This window comes from Passer montanus, unplaced genomic scaffold (genome assembly GCF_014805655.1).
Source record: "Passer montanus isolate IOZ18808 unplaced genomic scaffold, ASM1480565v1 scaffold21, whole genome shotgun sequence".
Classification (NCBI taxonomy): Eukaryota; Metazoa; Chordata; class Aves; order Passeriformes; family Passeridae; genus Passer; species Passer montanus.
In genome coordinates, this window is record NW_024366703.1 from 6,666,008 (window position 1) to 6,686,231 (window position 20,224).

The window sequence follows — 20,224 nt, forward strand, 5'->3', positions numbered from 1 at the left end:
CACCTCCCCATTTTCCTTCTCAAAATAATAACAGCCTCATTTGCTAAAGGCACTATAAGGATATTAAGTGAAAATGAATTAAGTTTAATTCAATTGTTATTTTAGGAGCTTTGCCTCGTCAGGGTTTTGCAAAGCTTCATTCTTCCTCTTGCTGAAGACCAGCTTTAACACGCCCCTGCTGAGATGTTGCTGCAAGCCACGAACCCATCACGCTGGGAGTTTTATTTAATGCTTAGGGTTGGATTTTATTTTGCTTAAATGTCAGAGTCTGTCTGCCATGCTGCTGGGGGAGAGGGAAGAACCAGAGACTGGTTAGCTCCAGTCCATCATATGTAGCTTAGAAATAAAATTAATTGTCTGGCTGGTGATTTCTCAGGCAAAACCCAGCACTTCTTTGTCCAGAAAGCACAACATCACTGCTGCCCAGCTTCAGAGAGGCTTCACCTGCTCATTGCATCAGGTCTCATCTGGATCTTCTCCACCTGCTGCTTCTCCAATCTTTTGATCACCAGCACATGAGGGTGGAAGCTGCCAGGGTGGGAAGAGCTGGGGAAGGATTAGTTTGCATCTGCAGAGCATTCATTTCACCTGCTCTTTGCTCTTTGGATTGGCTTTAAATGCAATGCAAAAGCACCAAACTGCATTGGGGTCTGCCCTGGTCAGGAACCGCTCCCTCATCCCCAGTGAGGCATCAATTCTACCCAAGACAGGGAGAAGCTTTGAAAAGGGGGAAAAGAAAAGAGAAGGCAGAGACAGAGAGACCTGAATTATCCTAGGGCTGATGACCATGGCTTGGCTATGTGGGCAGGCAGGCTGCTGCATGCCTGTAACCACCTGGCATTTAGAGAAAATTCACAGTCCTGCACAGGACTGGGGCATGAGGGAGAACGTGACCCTGAGGGACGAGAAAAAGAGGGCCTCAGACTCCCCCAAAGCCCAGCAAAAGGACATTTCAGAGGAGCCGTCAGCTCCTGTGGCTTGTACAGTGGAGCTGTAAGATCCAGCACACACCTCCTCCCTCTCATCTCTGGTTTCTATACCAGAGGAGCAGGAGGGAGGACAAGACCCCCAAGATAAAAACCCATACAGAGTGCTGGGCCAGCTCAGTGTCAGCACCAGCAAGCAGAAGGAGGGAGCACTCAGAGCAGGGTTCTCCCAGCCCCTAACCTTGCTGAGAGTCAGCACCCAGGATTTATGGAAGAAAAGCTTGGAAGTGACCTCTGATCCACTCCAGCACCAAGCGCGGACTCGGATGGCATTACAGCTTGATGTACAGCCAGCGGGTCTGCCGGGCAGTCTCCTGTGAGCGATGGCTTGCGATATTTCTGGAGTTTATACCTAGCTCTCCAGCTCGATGGGCTTTCTGGCTATGATTTGTGCCGTGTGTAGCTCTATAAATATTGAGCTCAGAGAATTATATATGGCGACAGCCCTACAGCACTCCCGGTGATATATCCCTGCGTTTGTGGTTGTAGGCGAATAATTTTAGTTTGAGTGGTGTGGCAATGAGAACAAGGAGGAAGTAAAATAAAAGGGTAATTCGAGTCCAAGTGAATGGCAGGGAGCATGCGTGAGGCATCAAAGCCTCTCCTACCAATCACTCAGGGAATTGACAGCTAGGATAATTTCCCAAATTAGTTACCTTATCCCTGAGTGCTGCTGTCTGCAAATTAAGATAACTCACCACTTTGCTGAAAGGATGTGTTATAAGAGGGCAAGGAAGGAGCAGGGGACAAGACTAGCACTCCAAGGACAGGGTCAGACCCTCCCTGCTAGGGCATTCCTCAGGTTGGAGCCCTGGGAGAACCTTGGCTTTACCACCAGACTGTCATCACTCAATTCCCTGGAAAGCTGCAGCAGAACTGTCCTGGGAAAGCCTCACGACAATCAGCTTGCAGGCCACCATGTAATATCGGGACAGAGGTCTTTTTCTGCTGTAAATGTGGGTATTGCTTAACTGATTTGGGATTGCTGCAGTCTGAGTGTTGCTTCCCCATCTGTGTATCCCACAGCATTCCCTCCCTCTGGCCAAGAGATGGGCAAAGGGGCCTCAGATCTGTGCAGTCATTTATCCCATTCAGACAGATACCATCAGGGCCTCAGAACAAAATTCTTAATGGGATGTGGAAATGGCCAAATGCCATTTCTCCAGAAAAAAATTGAGGCCAGGTTTCATGCCATTTCCCATTTACTATAATGCTTCAAGATGATCAGGTGCTTGTGTCCATGCTAGGCTGGCCATGCAGGTGAGTTCTCTAAACCAGGCTGATAGGTTCAGAAAAGCCAGCTTAAACCAGCAAAATTAATAATTTGCATCTTGGTGTCAGATGGAACCCTCTGACATCATCACTCAGCCCTGCACTCCCCCGCTGCTGGTGACAGGGAGTACCTGGGTGACTGAGCTCTGTGTCCCTAGATGAGAAAACTGAGGAATTAATCTTCAATTATGAAATAGGTAAGTGAACAACCACTTAAAGAATGGGATTACAGGGGAGGGAAAAAGACTGGATGGGCCCAGTCTGCTAACACACTTTCCTACAGCAACCAGTCTGCAGTGATGTGTCTCAGGGTGCCCATTCCAGTACAAATGCCTTAATGGGCCCATTATGCTTACATTTCATCATTGTTGCAGACCTGGACTGCCCACGGTTCCCAAAAAATCAGTTTGCTAGTCCAGTGTCAATTAATAACCCCAGCAATAGATTAATGCAAAGGAGCTGAGTCTTGTCCTCCCCTGGGAAACCCACATGTTGAGCTCCCTCATAACCACCTAAGGACAAAGACACGGTCTTGTCAGAGTGTTGGATGAGCAAGTGACAGGCCAGGAGCAGGAGAGACCATTTACAAGGAGCTGGACTGGTTTCCTCTGATTTTGTAAAGAGATGAGAGATCAACAGAAGGCAATAGCCCTTCTCGGTGGCTTTATATCAGGACATACTGCAGATGTTTGCAATCACAGCTACTGTAAACACAAAGAATGTGAGAATTGATCTGATTTCTTCCTCCAGAAAACATTTAAGATACATGGTAAGAAATCCTTCTTCCACTGAAAGCTGTTGCTTTAACCTTGAAAAGACACAAAAAGCTGAATGAGTTCAGAATTTGACACAAAACAATTTGGAGTTAAAGTTGCAACTTCTAACATGCTAGAAGCCTTGTAGGCTGGGATTTATGGGTAGCTTGTCCATCATGGGGCCCCTTTAGCCAAATATCAATATCCCTGTAGGACATTTGCTAGTCAGGAAGGAGGAGTCTGAAGCACAAAATAAGGGTCAAATATGTTGTGCCTGGGAGATCCAGTAGGTCAGATGAATAGTTAGGATGATCTGCTGTGGCCACAAAACATATTAATCTCTCACCCACATGAGTCACTGGAACATTTCATATTCCTTCCTCCTTTTCTGGATGACTTCCCCACCTGGGCAGACCTAGCAAAGCCTGGCTCCAAGCCATGTGATTCTGGAAGATAAGACCTGTATATCAAAACCAGTGCCCAGGCATAGATAAAGAACCCAGTCTTTCTTGATTGTAGCCCTTGCAATTGCATTTCCTTGCAATGTTGCTGCCTGCTTTGGTGGAGAGACTCAATCCTACTGCAGGTGTAATGTTCCCTGAGCTCCTTTTGCAGGCACATGAGAGGTCTCCCATGACCTGCAGCAGCCAGCAGAGCCCCAGAGAGCCACTGGCCTTTGCACCAGTATCCTGTGGAGGAGGTTGTCCTGCTGCTGCTGTTGGAGCCAGCTCAGCTCCATGGTCCCATGGCCTGGTGCAGGATGTAGTTAGACAAAGGCACCCTGCAGGCAGCACCATCTCACCCATCCTCCTGCTCCCCACTTGGTAGTGCCTATCTCTTCCCTTGCACCAGCCAGAGAGGCTGATGTCCCCTGATAAAGACTACCTCTTTAGCCTGTTTTGTGCCATGAACAGCCTGATTCTTTAACTGCTGAGCCCTCTCTCATGTACCTCTAATTGTCTGTACTGGTGGTATTTTTCTCCAAGAAATGAGGCTGGCTGCTGCTGAGCTGCCACCGTCCCCCTTCATCCTCCAACTGCAGTGATAATTCATGTGAGATTACATTTTACCCTTACCTGAAGCAGCCAAATACACCTGTGAGGAGAAATTAGCTGCTTCAGTGGCACAGCTCAGTTGCTTAGGAGATTCCCAGTGCCTCCAGGACAAGAAGTAAATGAGGCAGCTCACTCAGCAAGTGCCCTCCCCAAGGAGAATGGCTCAGTGCTCTGCTCCCCTGCAACCCCACCAGAACCAATGATTGTGCCAAGGAGGGTTCACCAGGGCTTTGTCCCACAGTGTTGGTGCTTTGTCCTCACTGCAGGGAGCAAGGCAATACAGCAGGCTGGCTTGCATTCCACCCTCCCTCTTTCCTACCAAACTCAAGCTCTTTCTGACTCTTTGCAGCTTTTCTATTTTGTGCATTAGAGAGCAGTCTCAGCATCACCCCAAATATCTGGCCCAGTCATGACTGGGGTAGGGGGTGGAAATGGAGTCTGGCTCTCTGCATGCTCACCTAGCCCCCAAAACAGCCCTTTTCTCCCCAGCACTGCAGGTCTCGGCTGGACAGAGAGAGAAGGGTCACCTGTGAGGACCCATCCAGGACATCCATCACTCAAGTGTTGGCCAGTGTGAAACCCACCTCCAGATTCCCATCCCAGTCTGGCTGGGCTGCTGTCAGCTCTCCTCTGGCCCAGGGAAATCCCATTTTGGGCTGTGAGGAGAACACAGACAGGAAGGACAGAGGTAAGCCTGACCTTGAGGAGGGCGAAGAGAGTGGCCAAGACTGGACCAAAGAGGACAAAACCTATTGGGAAAAGAAGAGAAAGTTCACAGCTGGTAGACCATCCAGAGAATGTTTATCCCAAATTTCAACATATCTTTTTAGATTGTTTTGGCCTCTGCCCTCTGGGCACAATTTCACTAGTAAATGCTCTGTGAAATAAATGCCAAGTGATGGTGAAACACAAATAATCCCTTCTCATAAAGAATTACTTTTCTGGTGAATACTGGGCTATAAATGCAGCTCTAAAAAGCAATAACTTGTTAAACTGACATACACAGACACACACAAGCAGACCCCATTAAAGTCATTTGATGCAAGCTAGGAAAAAGTGCTTCTAAATCACATAATTATTTTAAGAGACAAAAACATTTGCTCAAACTGGTTCAAATCACCTTTGGGGAGGGAGGAGAGAAGGTTTGTGTCTGCACCATTAAGTGCTTTGAGTTCCTGCAGCTCACCCCAGACTCTTGTTTTAATAGTATTAAACATATGAATATGTGATAATAAAATACAGGTGGTTTATTGAGCTTTATGACTTTGTCACAAAGACAAAAATCATTGCTTCGTTATTTATCTGCTTGAGTGATTAACAGTTTTTTTTATTTTTTCTTTTGATGAATGCAAGCAGCCTCTTGGCTGTCCTAGAGAGCTGTTGCAGCCACCTGTTTTGATCAAAGCTCATCCCTCCGCTTAAAAACCCCAGCTGCCTGTCCTCAGTATTTACTGCACTCCATGAGCCAGGAGGTAGGGGTGTGTAACCAGGAGAGGGATGGAGCCAGACCCCTTTCTCCATGCCTTGCTGGAGCTCAGAGAGTCGAGGCTGCAACCCCCACAGTGGCCCTGCCCACATCACACTCCCCATCCTGGCACTGCCCAGTGCACCCACACATCCTGCAACTTACCCAGCACATAAGAGATATCCTGTGGAAAGTCTCACTTCCTAATCCCAGTGGGGAATACTAAACAGAGGGGAGTCCATCCCTTGAATTTCTCAGGGCTGGATTTTTTTCAAGAAAAAACCATGTAGCTCTGGTGCTTAGGGTCACAGTTTAGGGGTGGACCTGGCACTGTTAGGTTAACGATTGGACTCCATGATCCCTGAAGTCTTTTCCAACCTAAATTTTTCTGACTCTGTGTCCGCTTCAGGGGCAGGCTGTGTCTCCAAGGGCCTTGTCTACCCTTCATCCTGAGCAGCCAGCGCTCCCAGCCTGAGCCATTCGCTGGCTTGCCTGGGCTGGGCTGTCCTGGCCGCCCGCACCGTGTGCCCCGGGCCGGAGCCGGCGGGATGGAGCCGAGCGCTCGCCAGGCGCTCCCTGACCCCTAGATGGAGCTCGGTGCCCGCCGATCGCTCCCGGGCGGCCCCGGGGCGGCCAGGGATGTCCCCGGCAGCTTCCCCCGCACGGCACAGGGCCGAGGACAGGGGCAGGGAGTGCAACCCCCTCCTGCTTGTCTAACTCGCCACGGGTGCTGACCGCTGGCCTGAGAAATTGTCACCAGGACAGTGTTTCACGTTGCTGCTCTCTGGGTCACCGTCCACCAGAGTCACCTGTGAAGGGGCAGTGCCATGAATTTTGGGAGAAACGCCCATAGCTTTGACCTCTATGTGCATCAGATGTGGTTAGGGTTATCTTGCCCTAGACCCCATCCGATGGGGGAAACCAGACAGCCAAGAGTCCTTCTCTGTCTGCCTCAGGGAGGTTTGAGTTTCTTTGGCTCCCATCCAGGAAACGCCCATAGGGCTTTTAAAAAATGGCAAATTAAGGGAGGTTCCTGAGACTGAAGGGAGGGACAGGACATAAGGAAGGAAAAAAGGACTGTGGGGTGAGTTCCACGAAAGGCAGCATCTCTTGAAGTGCCAAGAAATACTTCGTCCCCCCCACTCTATCTCTTGTGTGAGGGGATCTCCATTCCTCTTATCCTGCCAGAGCCAGTTTGGGCCAAGCCATCAGCAACAGCTGGGGTTTCATCCAGGAAGGGGAGTGAGGCTGGAGTAACCTCCTGCAATCCCAGATGTCAGCAGGGAAGGGAGGGAAACCAGCTCCTGAGACGCAGATGTTCAGCAACAGGACATAGTTCCTCACTCCTCACTTCTTTTGGCAGTGTCTGTGGCCAGAGGGTCCCTTAGGAAATCCTTTCCTCTGGATGACATTACAGGTGTGTCTCTGCCTGTCTGTGCTCTTTCCCTGCCGGGGCTGTGGTGTGTTTCCCCGGGGACTGGCACACACTTGTGCACCCTGGGGTCCCAGCAGGGGATCTGCATTCCCTCACCTCACTGCTACAGGTCTGGCTTCTCCCTGTGGAGTGTGAGATGGCTCTGCTCATATCCTCGGATCTTCAAAGAACCAAGTCTGGAGGGAGAGTGCATCGTGGTGGGTACACCAACAGATGTCTGCTGCCTGGCTCCACAGAGAGCACACCCTGCTCTACATCCCACCTCCTGCCTCTGGATGTGGTGGTATGAGCCACAGCAAAGGCAGGTTTCAGACCTGTCATAACAACTGATAAGGTTACAACATTTGTTTTCTCTCCATCCAAAGTGAAAGCCAGACCTTTTTAAGGAATTCTGCGTGAATGGGGGTGAGTGGGAAATGCCCCTGCCACAGCTCCCTCACTTGTCCCTGCGAGTGGCTAAGTCAGGGGACAGGGAGCCTGGGACACATCCCTCTGTGGTTGCAGGTGTCCCTCCAAAGGCAGTGGAGCACAGCCCAACAGTGCTGTAAATGCACATAAAACTTCCTGGAGCCTAATCCTGGAAGGAAGGAAGGAAGTGCTCTGGATACAGTCCAGCAGTTACCACCATGCTCCACAACCGTGTCCCCGTGGGATGCCAGAGGACTGCCATTTCAGCAGCAGTCCCGTGCTGTGACATCTCCAGGCCCTGCAAGACCCTCCAGTGCACGCCACTGGTGCAGGGCCAGGCAAGTTTGGTACAGCCCCTGCTTGAGCACAGCCCTCCTCTGCCCCAGCCAGGCTCCCACTGGACCAGGACCCCAAGGTGCCCCTCACTGCTCACCCTCGAACCCCACTGCCCTGCAGACTTGGTGCCTTTTTCTGCAGTTCTCAACAGAGCATCCTTGTGATACACCACGGCTCCCCAGGACCTGCTGGCCTTTACCCTCTCCTCAGAGGACACCCCACCTCTTCCCCAGGCCCTGCTGTGGAAAGAGCCAGATCAGCTGGCAGAGGGAGAGAGCACAGAGGCCTGGCCACAACTCTGCACTTGTGATCACCTCCTCACCATGAGCCCGAGCAAGCCCCATCTCCACCTGTACCTCTTTATTCCCCTTTGTCACCTCACATGGGGAGAGCTGGGGTCAAGCCCTGCTTTTCAGCACATTTATGTCCCTCACACCTGATAGCCAGGCTCAGTCTAACCCCCACTGAGCACTGGCATCATAAATTAGACACATTTTAGATGGATGCCATGGGAGGAAGAGTCTGGTGAGCCCTGACATGTGCCTAAAATCTCACAACAGCAGGTAAAAATTGCTAAGCACAATGACTTTCCAAAAATTTACTCTGGCTGAGACAGGGAAGACCCTGGGAAACAAAGCTTTTCTCCTTGTTTTCATCTATCCCTGTCTTAGTACCACTTCCTAACTGTAGTTTAAAAAAGTATATATTGATTGATACTTTTTAATCACTGCTTTGTTATTTTGAGACAGTTGCAGTCTAGGAAAGACAGACAGTTAACCGCAGCGCCAGACCAGCGGGTTCACATTCTTTACAGGCAGAGAGAGAACGAGTTTTCTCAAGCTTTGCTCCCTCCTGCTCGAAAACCAGAGCATGGCTCGTCATTTCTGCTCATTTTATTTTTGTGTCGAAAGCAGAAAGGCAAAGAACGGCTGAGCTGAGGGTAAGTACTGAACTTCCAGCCCCGGGGAAGCGCAGGGCGGGGGATTCCAGCTCTCTGCAACAGGGCATTGCACACCTTCAGCACACACAGCTTTGGTGTGTGACCTGGACTTTCAGAGCTGAAAGCTGCTGAGGCCAGCCCCGTGCTTACCACAGCTGGCTGCAACGGGGGAAAAAACCCCAAAAAAACCAAAACAAACAAAAAAAAAACCCAACAAAAAACCCCAAAATGAACCCCCAAACAAACAAACAAATAAACAAAACCAAACAAAACCGGAAGGAAGCCAAAAATTATTTTCTACTCTTGGAAAAAATCAAGATTATTCTGGTGTTATCAGAAAAAGAAATTAACATAGTTCTTTGAATACAGTTTTAGGTGTGACTTGAATAAATGTAGAGAATTAATTGAAAACTACCAGTGACAAAGAGTTTCTGATTACTGGAAAGGAATAGGGGAAAAACTTCTGTCCTAATCTTGGATAAGTGCCGACCCAGAGTACTGGAACAGACACAATAAGAATAATTTAAAGAATATCAAAATCAGAGTTAGCTGCACAAACAAAAGGTCTTCAAAAAACCAATCTGGTGTGACCACAACAGAAGTTTGTTCTGATAATCTATAGCTTTGTGGTTTTTTTCTTACCTTAATATTTGTTTTAAAAACTACCTTTTCCCCCCAAATTTTAGATCTTCTCATTTAGAAAATATTCACCCAGGATAATTTGATAATTCCAAACATTATTTCACAAATGTTTTTCAAACAAGTGGCCATCAAAGCTGACCGCTGCACAAAGAAATCAGTGTCACTCAGCCAGTCTGCTTCTGGCAAGGAAAAAAAAAAAGGTTAATTCAAAAAGTTCCAGCTGTCCCAGAACCCCAGAGAGGAATGGCTTTTTAGTGTAACCCAAACAGTTTTCAGCAAAGCCATTTTGAGTTTTGTCAGTAAATTGGTTGGGGTTTTTTACCCCATGTAGCCCCGAGTGCCTGTGAGCTGGCCTTGGAGCGGAGGGGCTGCCTCCGCGGGGATGGGCTCCTGCTGCTGCCGTGCTGAGACAGCAGCCCCAGTTTAAGCTTTTTTTGTGTGTGTGTTGGTTAATCAGGAGCACATTCAAAAACACCAATCAACAGTCTCAGTGAGATAACGAAAATGACCCCGCATATGTTTGTGGGGTCAATGCCTCCTTTCATTATCAATTACACAAACCATATTAGAGGACACGTACGTTCGCCTCAGTCTTTCTCCAGCAAATACACGTGGCTCTCACTGTTGCTGCTGCTGCAGCAGAAATAACTTAAAAGATATAACAAATGCCCCATAGATGGGGTCATGCAGCCCAAGAAAAGCTGCATGTGGTACTCAGGTAGAAACTGGGGCGTGCATGCAGTGCAGGGATCAAATGAGCTGGCCTGAGCCGAGCACAACTGCAGGCTCTGCTCGGGTGGAAGGCTCCAGCAAAGACCCTTCAGCCTTTTCCTGGGCCATCCCTCAGCAGAGACAAACCAACTGATCCTGGTTTGGATGACTCATGTGTTCAACTAATTGGCTAAATGGGGGCCAGACCTCTGGTTCCCTCCTGCCCTCATCGTTTGCTGAGCTGGGACCAAACCCAGACAACCACAGCCCATCCCATAGGGCTTCGTCTCCTCCAGCTCCACACAGATGTTTAATACTCCAGTTGCTCATGCAAAGACAGTGTTTCCCCTCCTCCAGATTTCACCTTCAAAAGCTGAGCACATCCAGCCCAAATGAACGACAGCTCTGGATCCCTGGCAGCGTTGTGGGTGAGAGATGAGCACAACCACGGCGTGTCCCCTGTGACGCCCTGTGCCTTCAGCTTCAGGCAGGACACAGACCAAAGTCACCCTGCCTAGGTCTGCATTTCCTAGATACAGTGGGAAAACATTTCTCCCTGACTCCCATCTCATGTTTGGGATTTGCTTTATTTTGAGAGCGAAGGAAGGGGGAAATGACTTTCAAGGCATCTTAATGCAATTTTATTCCTGCTCCCAAATAAATATAATACAAAAAATTAAATCAGTCTTCAGTGTGATATGGATGGCCCCAGGATACAGCTGAGGTGATGTCAGTCTACAAAACATAACATTACGTGTCATTATTTCATGTCATTACTTATTGATTTAATTCCATCATATTTCAGACAACTTTTATTGTCTAGGTACAAATCGTCATATTAATAACTGGAAGCACATATGCAGATATCAAAAACACCTTCTGCCACTAAACCAATTTTAAAAATGAATCCAAGAGAAATATTTTAAGAGAAAACTCCTCCGGAATCAATTTTCCATGGACAAGAAAGGCCAGGCAACTGTTTTTCTGGTTCCAATGTAAGATATATTCTCATTTCATATTAAGATTCCTTTTTTACTTTTGGTTTGTTGGTTTTTTTCTTTTTTTCTTTTTAATTTTTTTTAACAGGAAAGATTGTTCAGAAAAAGGGGAAGTTGCCAGTTTTGAAAACCAGGTATAGCTAAATATTCTATCTAAACATATTCCCTCAAATGTGCATTATCATCTCTTCAACTTCACTGGGGAACATTTTGGATTATGAACTGAATAAAGTGGATAAAATGGTTGTCTTAGAATTAAATTTTATAATATTGATGTGTCATAATAATAAAATAGAAAACAGTTTTAATATCAACAGGGACTATTATTATTATTATTATTATTATTATTATTATTATTATTATTATTATTATTATTATTTTATGGTTGATGTTTTTTCCTATGCAGAAATCCTGAAAACAAAAATACAAACTGTGAACTATTAAAGGTTTGTAGACAGCAATGCCTCCTGAGGGAGTATAACTTTGTAGATAAAGTTGGGTGCATGTTAAATAATAAGCTTAATCAGGATAGAAAAATCTGACTGTAGAATGAAACAGAATTCAAACAAAAAAGTTTCCCTGAAATTTACATTGGAAAAAATACGTATGATTTTATTTTAGCATTCTTCTGGCAGTAATCAAAAATTTTTAAAGATATTTCCAAAAATGCATGTTCTCCAAGTTCCATATTTTCCTGTGCTTTACCCTTTTTTCCTTTTCCTGGCTTCTTTTCTCTCCATTGCTGCAGATGTTTCTCTGTGTTCTCATACACGTTGGACTGCAGAACGGGAAAATCCTGCGGCACCACAAATTCTCATCGCAGTCCCACAGCAGCAGATTTTGGATGAAGCAGGCTGTTCCTGTGCTCCCTTAGCAAACTCCCCAGCAATGCTGTGCCCAGAGCACCCAGCCTCGAGGAGCACTGTCCCCCACGAGGTATTGGAGGCTTGGGGTGTTTTGCTGCAGATGTCCCACAGCAGCCTGGAGCCCCGGGTCTGTCAGGGGTCCCTGCCCCTGCCCGGGGCTGCCTGCCCTTTCCAGCCGTATCCTCCAACCTCCTTTGCCCAGTAATCCCAGTGCTGGAAGGAAACACCAGGCTGAAGCCAGCCACGGGCTGGCAGTCTTCCCCAAGGAAGCTGATGAGAGTTTTCCCACCGTTTGATTTTCCTCTGAGAAGGGCTTGCCAAGCTGGGGACAATGTCCTGCAGCAAGGCCGAGTACAAATGGAAAACAGCGTCCCCAGAATAATCTCCTGCAAGACTGTCTCTAAAATGTACTTTTGCACATTTCTTTATACTCAAATGCCCCTTCCCATATTCAATTTCAGACACAAATATCTGTAGATCTGCCTCAGCCCAGGTGAGACCTCATTCCAAGGTCTTATTCAATAAATTATTCCACATGAGTTTAAAGCTAAGCCCCTGCACAGTCCCTGCCACCCCCAGCAAGCCCCCACAGAAAGGCTTCGATTCAAGCAAGCACTAAAAGCACTGCTGGGTTGAAGCCTGGAAATGTTTGTAGGACCAGGGATTAAAACACAGCATATTACATCTGGAGCTTCCAAAGCCAAGTGGACCTGAGCAAAGTCAAATGGAAATGATAACTCTATTTTTATTTTTAAAATAATAGCACAGGCTTCAGCAGTAGTTGTGATATGCTGTCTCCTCTTGGGGAACTAATAGACAGGGAACAGCAAGGCTTTAAATGATTTATTCAGTACCCTGGAGATTTTTTTATTTTCTTTTTCATTTCCACATAAATTACACAAGCACTTTATAAAATGAATACACATAAAACACCTTGTAAGTGCATAACTTAAAAAAACCAAAACAACAAAAAAAAAGCAAACAAATGAATGCCTTTAAAAATCTCACTGAAAATAGGTCTTCTGGTTCCTTGTTTGTACTAACTGCTTAAATTGGCAGTGCTGTTTTAGATTATAAGTAACTGAAAAATATATACTGTTTATATATATATATAGCTATATATTCCTGGCATTTGCTAGAAGTGCTTTGTTTAATTTTGTCTCATTCTCTTGGTACAATTAAAAGAACAACTAAGTTAAAAACAGCTGAGAGTGAAATCGATTTTTTGTTGTCAGGAACTGCCTTCTAACGGGAAACCGATAAAATAAAACATTGGACAACATTTTGCAAATTATATGGAAATATTCCATGGAAAGAAACTGCATTACCCCCACAAACTGCCACCCAGGTCTTCTCATTATTAAAATACTCGCTGATGGGCACAGAGTCCGTGGCAGCCAGGGACTGTTTGGGCTCTTCCTACAATTGAGATATCATATTTACCGTCCTCAGGAGTCTGTCAGATCCTTCTCTTGTTTCCCCCTCGCAAGAAAAAATTAATGAAAAAGGGGAGGAGAGACAGCGAGGTGAGATCTGAAGGGTTCCCATCTGGCACAAGCAGAAATTGCTGCTGTTTCCTCCATTTGTTGCATCCCCGATGTCTCCGGTGCGGACAGCCCAGGAAGGCTCACAGCAGAGACGTGCTTCCCAGGGAGCCTTCTCCTTTTCTTTCAAGCCAACAGTTCAAACATATACCTATATATATCTAAATATAGATATATATATAGATATACATATATATATATGGGTGCACATAGACTTTGCACTGCCGCCAGTAGAATCCTAAGGAAGTTTTCCTCTCCCCTGCTGGATGATCACCAGCGGCTCTGTCTGTCAAGGCTGGGCTTTTGTCTGGCAGCACGTCAGCAAGTTCAGGGTCAACACTGGAGACTTTCAAGAGAACAAAGGGGTTGGGGGGAGGTGAGACAGCATTGCTGCTCCAGCAACTCCATGGTTAGGGAGAGTTTTTGGGGTGACTTTCCTTCTTTTTGTTCCTTGTGGAGGGCTTCCCCAGCTGGATGCATAGGATGCACGTGGCCAGAGGATCGGGGGGTTCCAGCCCTCCTCAGGGAGAAACAGAGTTGCTACATGTCCTACCAAGGATGCCTCGTGTCCCCCTGGGGGCAGCCCCCCAGTAGAAGGTGTAGGTGCCACCAGTGGGTGCCAGATTATTCACAAGCAGAGGCGACAGTGGTGACACTGGTGATCTTGGTGGAGTCATCAGACCAAGGCTGGAGGTTCTGAAGGGCAAAGAGAGAGGAGTTGTGGACGCAAATGGGGTCGGCTTGGATGGGCTGGTTGATGGTTTTTTGGAAGGCTTCCTGCTGCAGCTGCATGAGGATGCGGTTTGCTTGCTGCCGCTCGGCCTCCCGCTCCTCCGCCGTCTGCCTCCTAGGAGAGAAGGAGCCATTAGTGGGAGCTGGGGGAGCAAGGGAAGGGTGTTTCCAGAGAGATTAAGTTGTGCTGGGTGCTCATGATGTGGGAGGGAAGGGTAGGAAAAGAGGGTGCCTTGCCATGGCATGGTCCCACATCCCCTACACAAATCCCATAAACTGGTATTTAAATCTCAGTAAATCCCATAGACTGGCTCTGTCTGTCTTAGCGGCCTCGGCAAAAACACTGCTCTGATCAAAGAGAGTTGGGAGCAGCCCACAGCTCTGGATTACTCTCTGCCCACAGGAAAAAAAAAAAAACAAGCAGGGACAAAACACCCAAAGTGTCACAGAACAGCATCGCAAAAGTTGTGATCCCCTGAAAACATGCTCTGGTCTGACAGCAAGAGCCAACCATGCAGAGCCCCACAAGAACATGGAGCAGGGTGGGATGAGACAGTGACTGGCAGTGCCACGCAGCCGGGAGATGGGCAGTGTCACCCTGGACGTCCCCTTCTGGCATGCAGGTTTGCCACCTTGTCTGCCACGCTGCGGTGAGCAGCTGTTTAGAGCTTGGATGAAGAGAAAAACTTTCCCATGGTGGGCAGCAAAATTTCAGCTGAACACTAGAAACACATTTTTTAACAGTAACAAAACTCAAAGCACAGAGTATCCTATCTGGAAAGGGTGAATGACAGTGTTTTTCAGAAGAGTTTGGACATGTGTCTGCCTGGTATGACACAGCAGAGGTGATCCCAAATTAAAGGGTGTTAGGGGGTCAGAAGGGGCTCTTTCCAGTGTTGGTTGGGCCCTGGCCCTGGGCTGCCTAGGAACAGAGAATGGGATGGGTAGAAATAGCCTGAATCCTCTTATATCCACAATGGAAACCCCACCCTTGCTTGCTTGGATGGCTGGCCAGTTTAAAGTCTGCAGCTTGCACTCACCCCTACTTCACCTGGGACCTCTATTCATGCTGCTGAGAAAATGTGGGAGCAACTCACATGCCAGTCCCAGGATGATTGCCAAAGCATCCTCTCCCTCCCTTACACCCCCAGGCTCAGCTGACATCCTCTCGGCAGCTTCAGTGGACCGGTGACACAGGAACTGGCAGCTTTTTAATTTAGCAGCTCGGGGGGGATGTGAGATGTCTCATCCCCTTTGGCCGTGGGAATTGGAAGTGGCAGCTCTGATCTCCACAGTGGCATCTCAGAGCACAGGGCAGGGGTCCCTGGCTCCCAGTGGGGAATCAGGCTGGGACTTGGATGCCAGCAATGGGCCTCTGGGCACCCAAGCCTCCAGACATGTGGCCAGTGTTCCCTCCTGGGAGCAGGTAGTTCAGGGCTCAGTCCCTGTTCTAATCACCGTGTCAACATCTCACATCAGACATCCCGGGAAGAGCGGGCTCAGAGCTGCACCTGCCTGGGGAGCAGCTTGGTCTCTGCCTCAATGAATATTTAATGACTCCCTGCACAACGAGGAGGTGCTCCAGGAGGAGGGAGGGAGCCCCAAGTCCAGGGTGATCAGAAGTACCATGGCTGTGAGCACCTTGCTCCCAAGTATCTCCCTGTTGCAAGCAGCTGGTCTAGTCATGGATTCACATCAGAATGGGATTTCCAGGTTCATACCTGCCTGGAAAGAGCTGTGTCTGAAGCAAATCTGAGGAGGGGATCACACAGCCACCTCCCTGGAGTGGAGACAACCAGGCAAGGGGCAGGGGCAACTGCCTGGAAAGGGCTGTGTCTACAGCAAGAGCCCAAATCTGAGGAGTGGATCACACAGCCACCTCCCTGGAGTGGAGACAACCAGGCAAGGGGCAGGGGCAAGACTCTTCCCCCTAATGTGTTCAAGCAGTTAAACTGCTTAGGGGGCTTATAGCAACTCTATTTTCTCAGATACTTCCCACTGCCTCAATCAGGCTGAGCCTACAGCTTCTTCTTCCAGCTCTCAGTGCCCCAGGAACCACTCAGAGCCCACTGCCCAGTGCAGGGCCCTGAGGCAGGAAGCTGGATGTGCTATCAGCCAGGGGCACCCATATCTCCATCGCAACACCAGCAGGCACAGATGCATACAAGCAGAACTTTCATGCCTGTGTCCCTCTGGCTCAGGCCAGAGATTCTCCCATGTCTAATATTACAGCTGAGGTCTGGCTGCAGCCTCTCCCTTAGGCAGAAGCAGGATTTAGTTTCTCTTTACCCAGCTATTTTTTGTAAAACACGTGAATAGGTTTGTATCCTCTGCACTTCTGCCAAAAGAGGCTGAATTTAGCCAACAGACGCAAGGAGTATTGACAGATGGATTTGCCTCACTTCCTTAGGAAACCTGGTTAGAAGACACAGCTGACCCCATTTTGCAGGCCACAGCAGGACTGTTCCTCCTCCAGGATTCTTTTTCTGGCCAACAGAGATCACTCTAGCTAGAGACTTCCTAACAGTTGGGGAACTGCACTACCATGGATTCTCTAGGGAAGAACTCACTGGGGTTGAGGATTCACACCCCCTCTTGGTTTCAAGTTCCTTGACCCCCATTTCTTACCCAACCCCAGCATACTCAGGCAATCACTGTCCTGTTAACCCTTGGGAAGACTCTGGGGAAGTCCTTTTCCCCCATTTTGAAGAAGCTGCCTGCCTGCCAGCACTCAGTGAGCAGCACCCAGCAGGGCAGCACCCAGCCCAGGGCAGGAGGTGTTCTCAGGGCTGGGGTGTCTCCCAAGGGAACATCCCCGGAACGTGCAGCCTGGGAGGGGCAGGGTCACTGCGACGGGGCCCTGGAGGCTCCGTGTGTGCCCAGCCTTCTCTTCCTCCCCGGCTTTAGCGGCACGCCCGGCAGCAGAACAAAAAGAAAGCGTTTGGGCAAGGAGGCGCCGCGAACCCCGCGGGGACGAAAACTCCGCGCTGTGCAAAGCCCGGTACTCCGGCAGCCCCAGGCCGGGAGCTCCCACACTCCGCACCCTCTGGTGACACTGAGTGCACCCACCGCACTCGTGTGTGCTCACACACGCTCATCCCCGTGGCATACCCGCACGCGTTTTTGCACGCAGGTCCGGTGTGCTCACACGGCCGGCAGCACACGGCACTCGCGGGGCTGTGCTTTGCACTCACACCCCCTTGCACGCTCACACACACAGCGTGCGGGCACACACGGGCACGCGTGGCCTTCACACTGACCGCGCAGTTACACACGCGTGTCCTGCTCGCACACGCGCCCGCAGGTGTGCACACACCGCATGCACACACACACGTGTGCACACACCGTCACATTAACACACACACGGGGCTTGCACGCCTCTGCGCTGCCATCAGTGCTCCCGACAGAGCTGCTGGCAGCAAGGTCTGTCCCCGCCGGACCCCCGGTCCCCCCAGACCCCCGGTCCCTCACCTCCACTTGGTGCGCCGGTTCTGGAACCAGGTCTTCACCTGGGCGTCCGTCATCTTGAGGGCCTTGGCCAGGGCAGCGCGCTCGGCCGAGGCCAGGTATTTCTGCCGGTGGAAGCGCTTCTCCAGCTCGCAGATCTGCAGGCGGGTGAAGGAGGTGCGCGGCTTCTTCTTCTTGGGGGGCGTGCGGTTCTGGTAGGGGTGACCTATACGGCGTGTTACAGTGAAGGGTGAGAGGGCCACTGGGGGGGACACGGGAGGAGGGGGGATGAGAAGCAAAGAAGCAAGCAGCGACACATCAGCAGAGGGGCTCCGGCTCCCGGCCGCTGGGCTGGGGACCACCCCCCACCGCTCCGAAGCCGCGGCGGCCCCGCCGACACCCACGCAGGAGCTGCAAAAACTCGGCGGCGGCGGCCCCGCGTCCCGGGAAGGCCCGGCCGCCTTTCCTGGTGCTGCGGGCACCGCTCGGCTCCGGCGGAGGGGAAAGTGGGCGCTTGCCCGGCCGAGTGCCTGCCGGGGAACGGAGGGGCAGCAGCGGCAGCCGGTCCTGGCGCCGGGCCGGGCTCCGCGCCCCGTGCCAAGCGGGCTCGGGATAATTTCGTTTAGGCGCGGCGGTAACCCCATCGCCCCCGGCCCCAGTGCCTCGAACACGGAAAGTACAGTCCCGGACTCGAAACTGAAGCTGATATTTGTTGTTCTGTTTGTTTGTTTGTTTTGTTTTTTGTTTTGTTTAAATCTATATGGTTTTGTTTGGGTTTGTTGGTTTGGGTTTTTTATTCCCAACCCCACCAAAAAAAAAAAAAAAAAAAAAAAAAAAAAAAAAAAAAAAGAAAATGGTGTTTTTTTCCCCCCCCCCACACAAAAAAAAAAAAAAAAAAAAAAAAAAAAAAAAAAAAAGTGAAAAATCACATTGTGTCTAAGCCAGGAACAAATTGAATGAAATTCAGCCAGGTCCTTGCCAGGGGAACAGCCCGTTCGTCCACCCGCGGCCGTGCCCGAACCCAGCGCCATAGGGTCGAAATTAAACGGGAACTTTCAAAAATCGGGCCTCGGTTTCCGCCCTCGGGAAGCGGCACTGATTTTTCCCCGTTGTAATTTCGTTCCTTTTGTTCGTTTGTTTGCGTCTTTTTTTTTTTTTTAATTTATTTTCGTTGTTCGAGTTTTTGCTTTGTTAGTGCCGAAAGACGAGCCCAGCTACACCTACAAACAGTGGCGAGGCCGGGAAGCGGCTCTAGCCCGAGCCCCGCTCTGCTCGGGTGTGCAAAAGGTCCCTTTTTGGGGAAAAAAGGCTGAGCAGAAATCCGCAACCGGCGAAAGTCAGCCCGGTTAAGAAAGACATCGGGACGGGCTTCCCGGGCAGGCCGGGGCCGGGGCCGCCTGTCTGCCCTCCCGCCGGCCGGGCCGTGCTTCCCAAACAACTCTCGGTTTGGAAGGAAAGTTTCCCCGGTGCTGGCTCGGGCGGCAGGGATTGGGCAGCCGTGCCCGGGGCCCGCGGGAGGTCGCGTTCGGAGTTTACCATCCCTTTTCTTCCTTGCCCGCCTTTGCCGACCCGTATCGCGGGGAAAAAAAAATATAAAGAACCTACACCAAATAAATAAATATAAAGGAACTAAAACAACAACATAAAACCTCACATATACAACCAAACCAACCAAAATATCAAAACAAACAAACAAAAGGAAACACAACTCATTTAGGGGGGACTGGATACGCCTCATTTCCCACCCCGTCTTGCTTCTGGCCTCTTCCCGGACCAACTTCCCAGGACCATCCCGGCTGCTTTCTGTAGCCGGGCGGAGAGATCCCCGGCTGGATCCTGCGTGCCCCTGTGGGCACCGGCTGTCGCGCCGAGGCCGGGCGGCGAGGAGGGAAGCGGGGCGGCGGGAGCAGAGAGAGAAGCGGGGTCCCGGTGGCGCAACTCACCTGTGAACCTGTCTTTTGTGTACCGCCTGTTGCTCTCCATCCAGGGGAAGGTGAGCCCCGTCAGGCTGTTCATGCCGTTCACCGCCGGCACGGCGGCGGAGAGAGGCTGGTGGACGCCGCCGGCCACGGGGCGATGGGCCGGGACGCGGATCACCCCGCCGGCCGAGCTCAAGGTGTTGCCGTTCATGCTCACCGCCATGTTCACGTTGTAGGAGCCGGGCAGGCCGCCCATGCTGCAGGAGGTGCCGGTGTAGGCGCCGGCCGCGCCGCCGCTCGCCCCGTAGCCCCCCGTGACCGTGTTGTAGGCGCTGCCCACGATGCAGCCCAGCCCGTAGTCCGCCGAGTCCTGCAGCCGCGGGTGCGACACCATGCAGCTGCCCGGCTCCGACGTGTTGAGGATCTGGTCGATGCCGAAGCTGATGGGCTCGGCTTGCCCTTGGTGCAGGTGGTGAGCCCCGAGGTGCTCCATGCTGCCGCTCGGGCACCGGGGCCGGACCTCGGCCCGGGCAGGGCAGCGCAGCCCGCACCGCCCCGAAACCGGCACCTGGGGCTACGCGCTCAGTCCCATAGCACGGCGGCAGAGCACCCCGAGAAACGCCAGCAGAGCCGCGCAAGGCCGGGACACGGCAGCCACACGCTCAGCACGAAGACACAGCAGCACAGCCATGCGCAGCCCAGGTACAAGAGTG

General features: G+C 50.4%; 1 protein-coding gene across 1 annotated transcript; it reads right to left on the bottom strand.

Moving 5' to 3' along the window:
- Window positions 1-14,037: 14,037 nt before the first annotated feature.
- TLX1 (T cell leukemia homeobox 1) lies at window positions 14,038-20,004 on the bottom strand. The gene is made up of 3 exons (XM_039709220.1): window positions 19,536-20,004; window positions 17,617-17,818; window positions 14,038-14,260 (listed from the first exon to the last, which is right to left on the bottom strand). The coding sequence occupies exons 1-3, from the start codon at window positions 20,002-20,004 to the stop codon at window positions 14,038-14,040; spliced, it is 894 nt and encodes a 297-aa protein (XP_039565154.1).
- Window positions 20,005-20,224: the final 220 nt, after the last annotated feature.

Bases quoted from the DNA above. Each gene is read 5' to 3' on its own strand.
- TLX1 (XM_039709220.1), bottom strand. From the start codon at position 20,004: ATGGAGCACCTCGGGGCTCACCACCTGCACCAAGGGCAAGCCGAGCCC. The intron at 17,819-19,535 runs GTGAGTTGCGCC...CACGCCGTATAG, and splicing joins CACAAAAGACAGGTTCACAG to GTCACCCCTACCAGAACCGC. The intron at 14,261-17,616 runs GTGAGGGACCGG...CTTCTCTCCTAG, and splicing joins AACCGGCGCACCAAGTGGAG to GAGGCAGACGGCGGAGGAGC.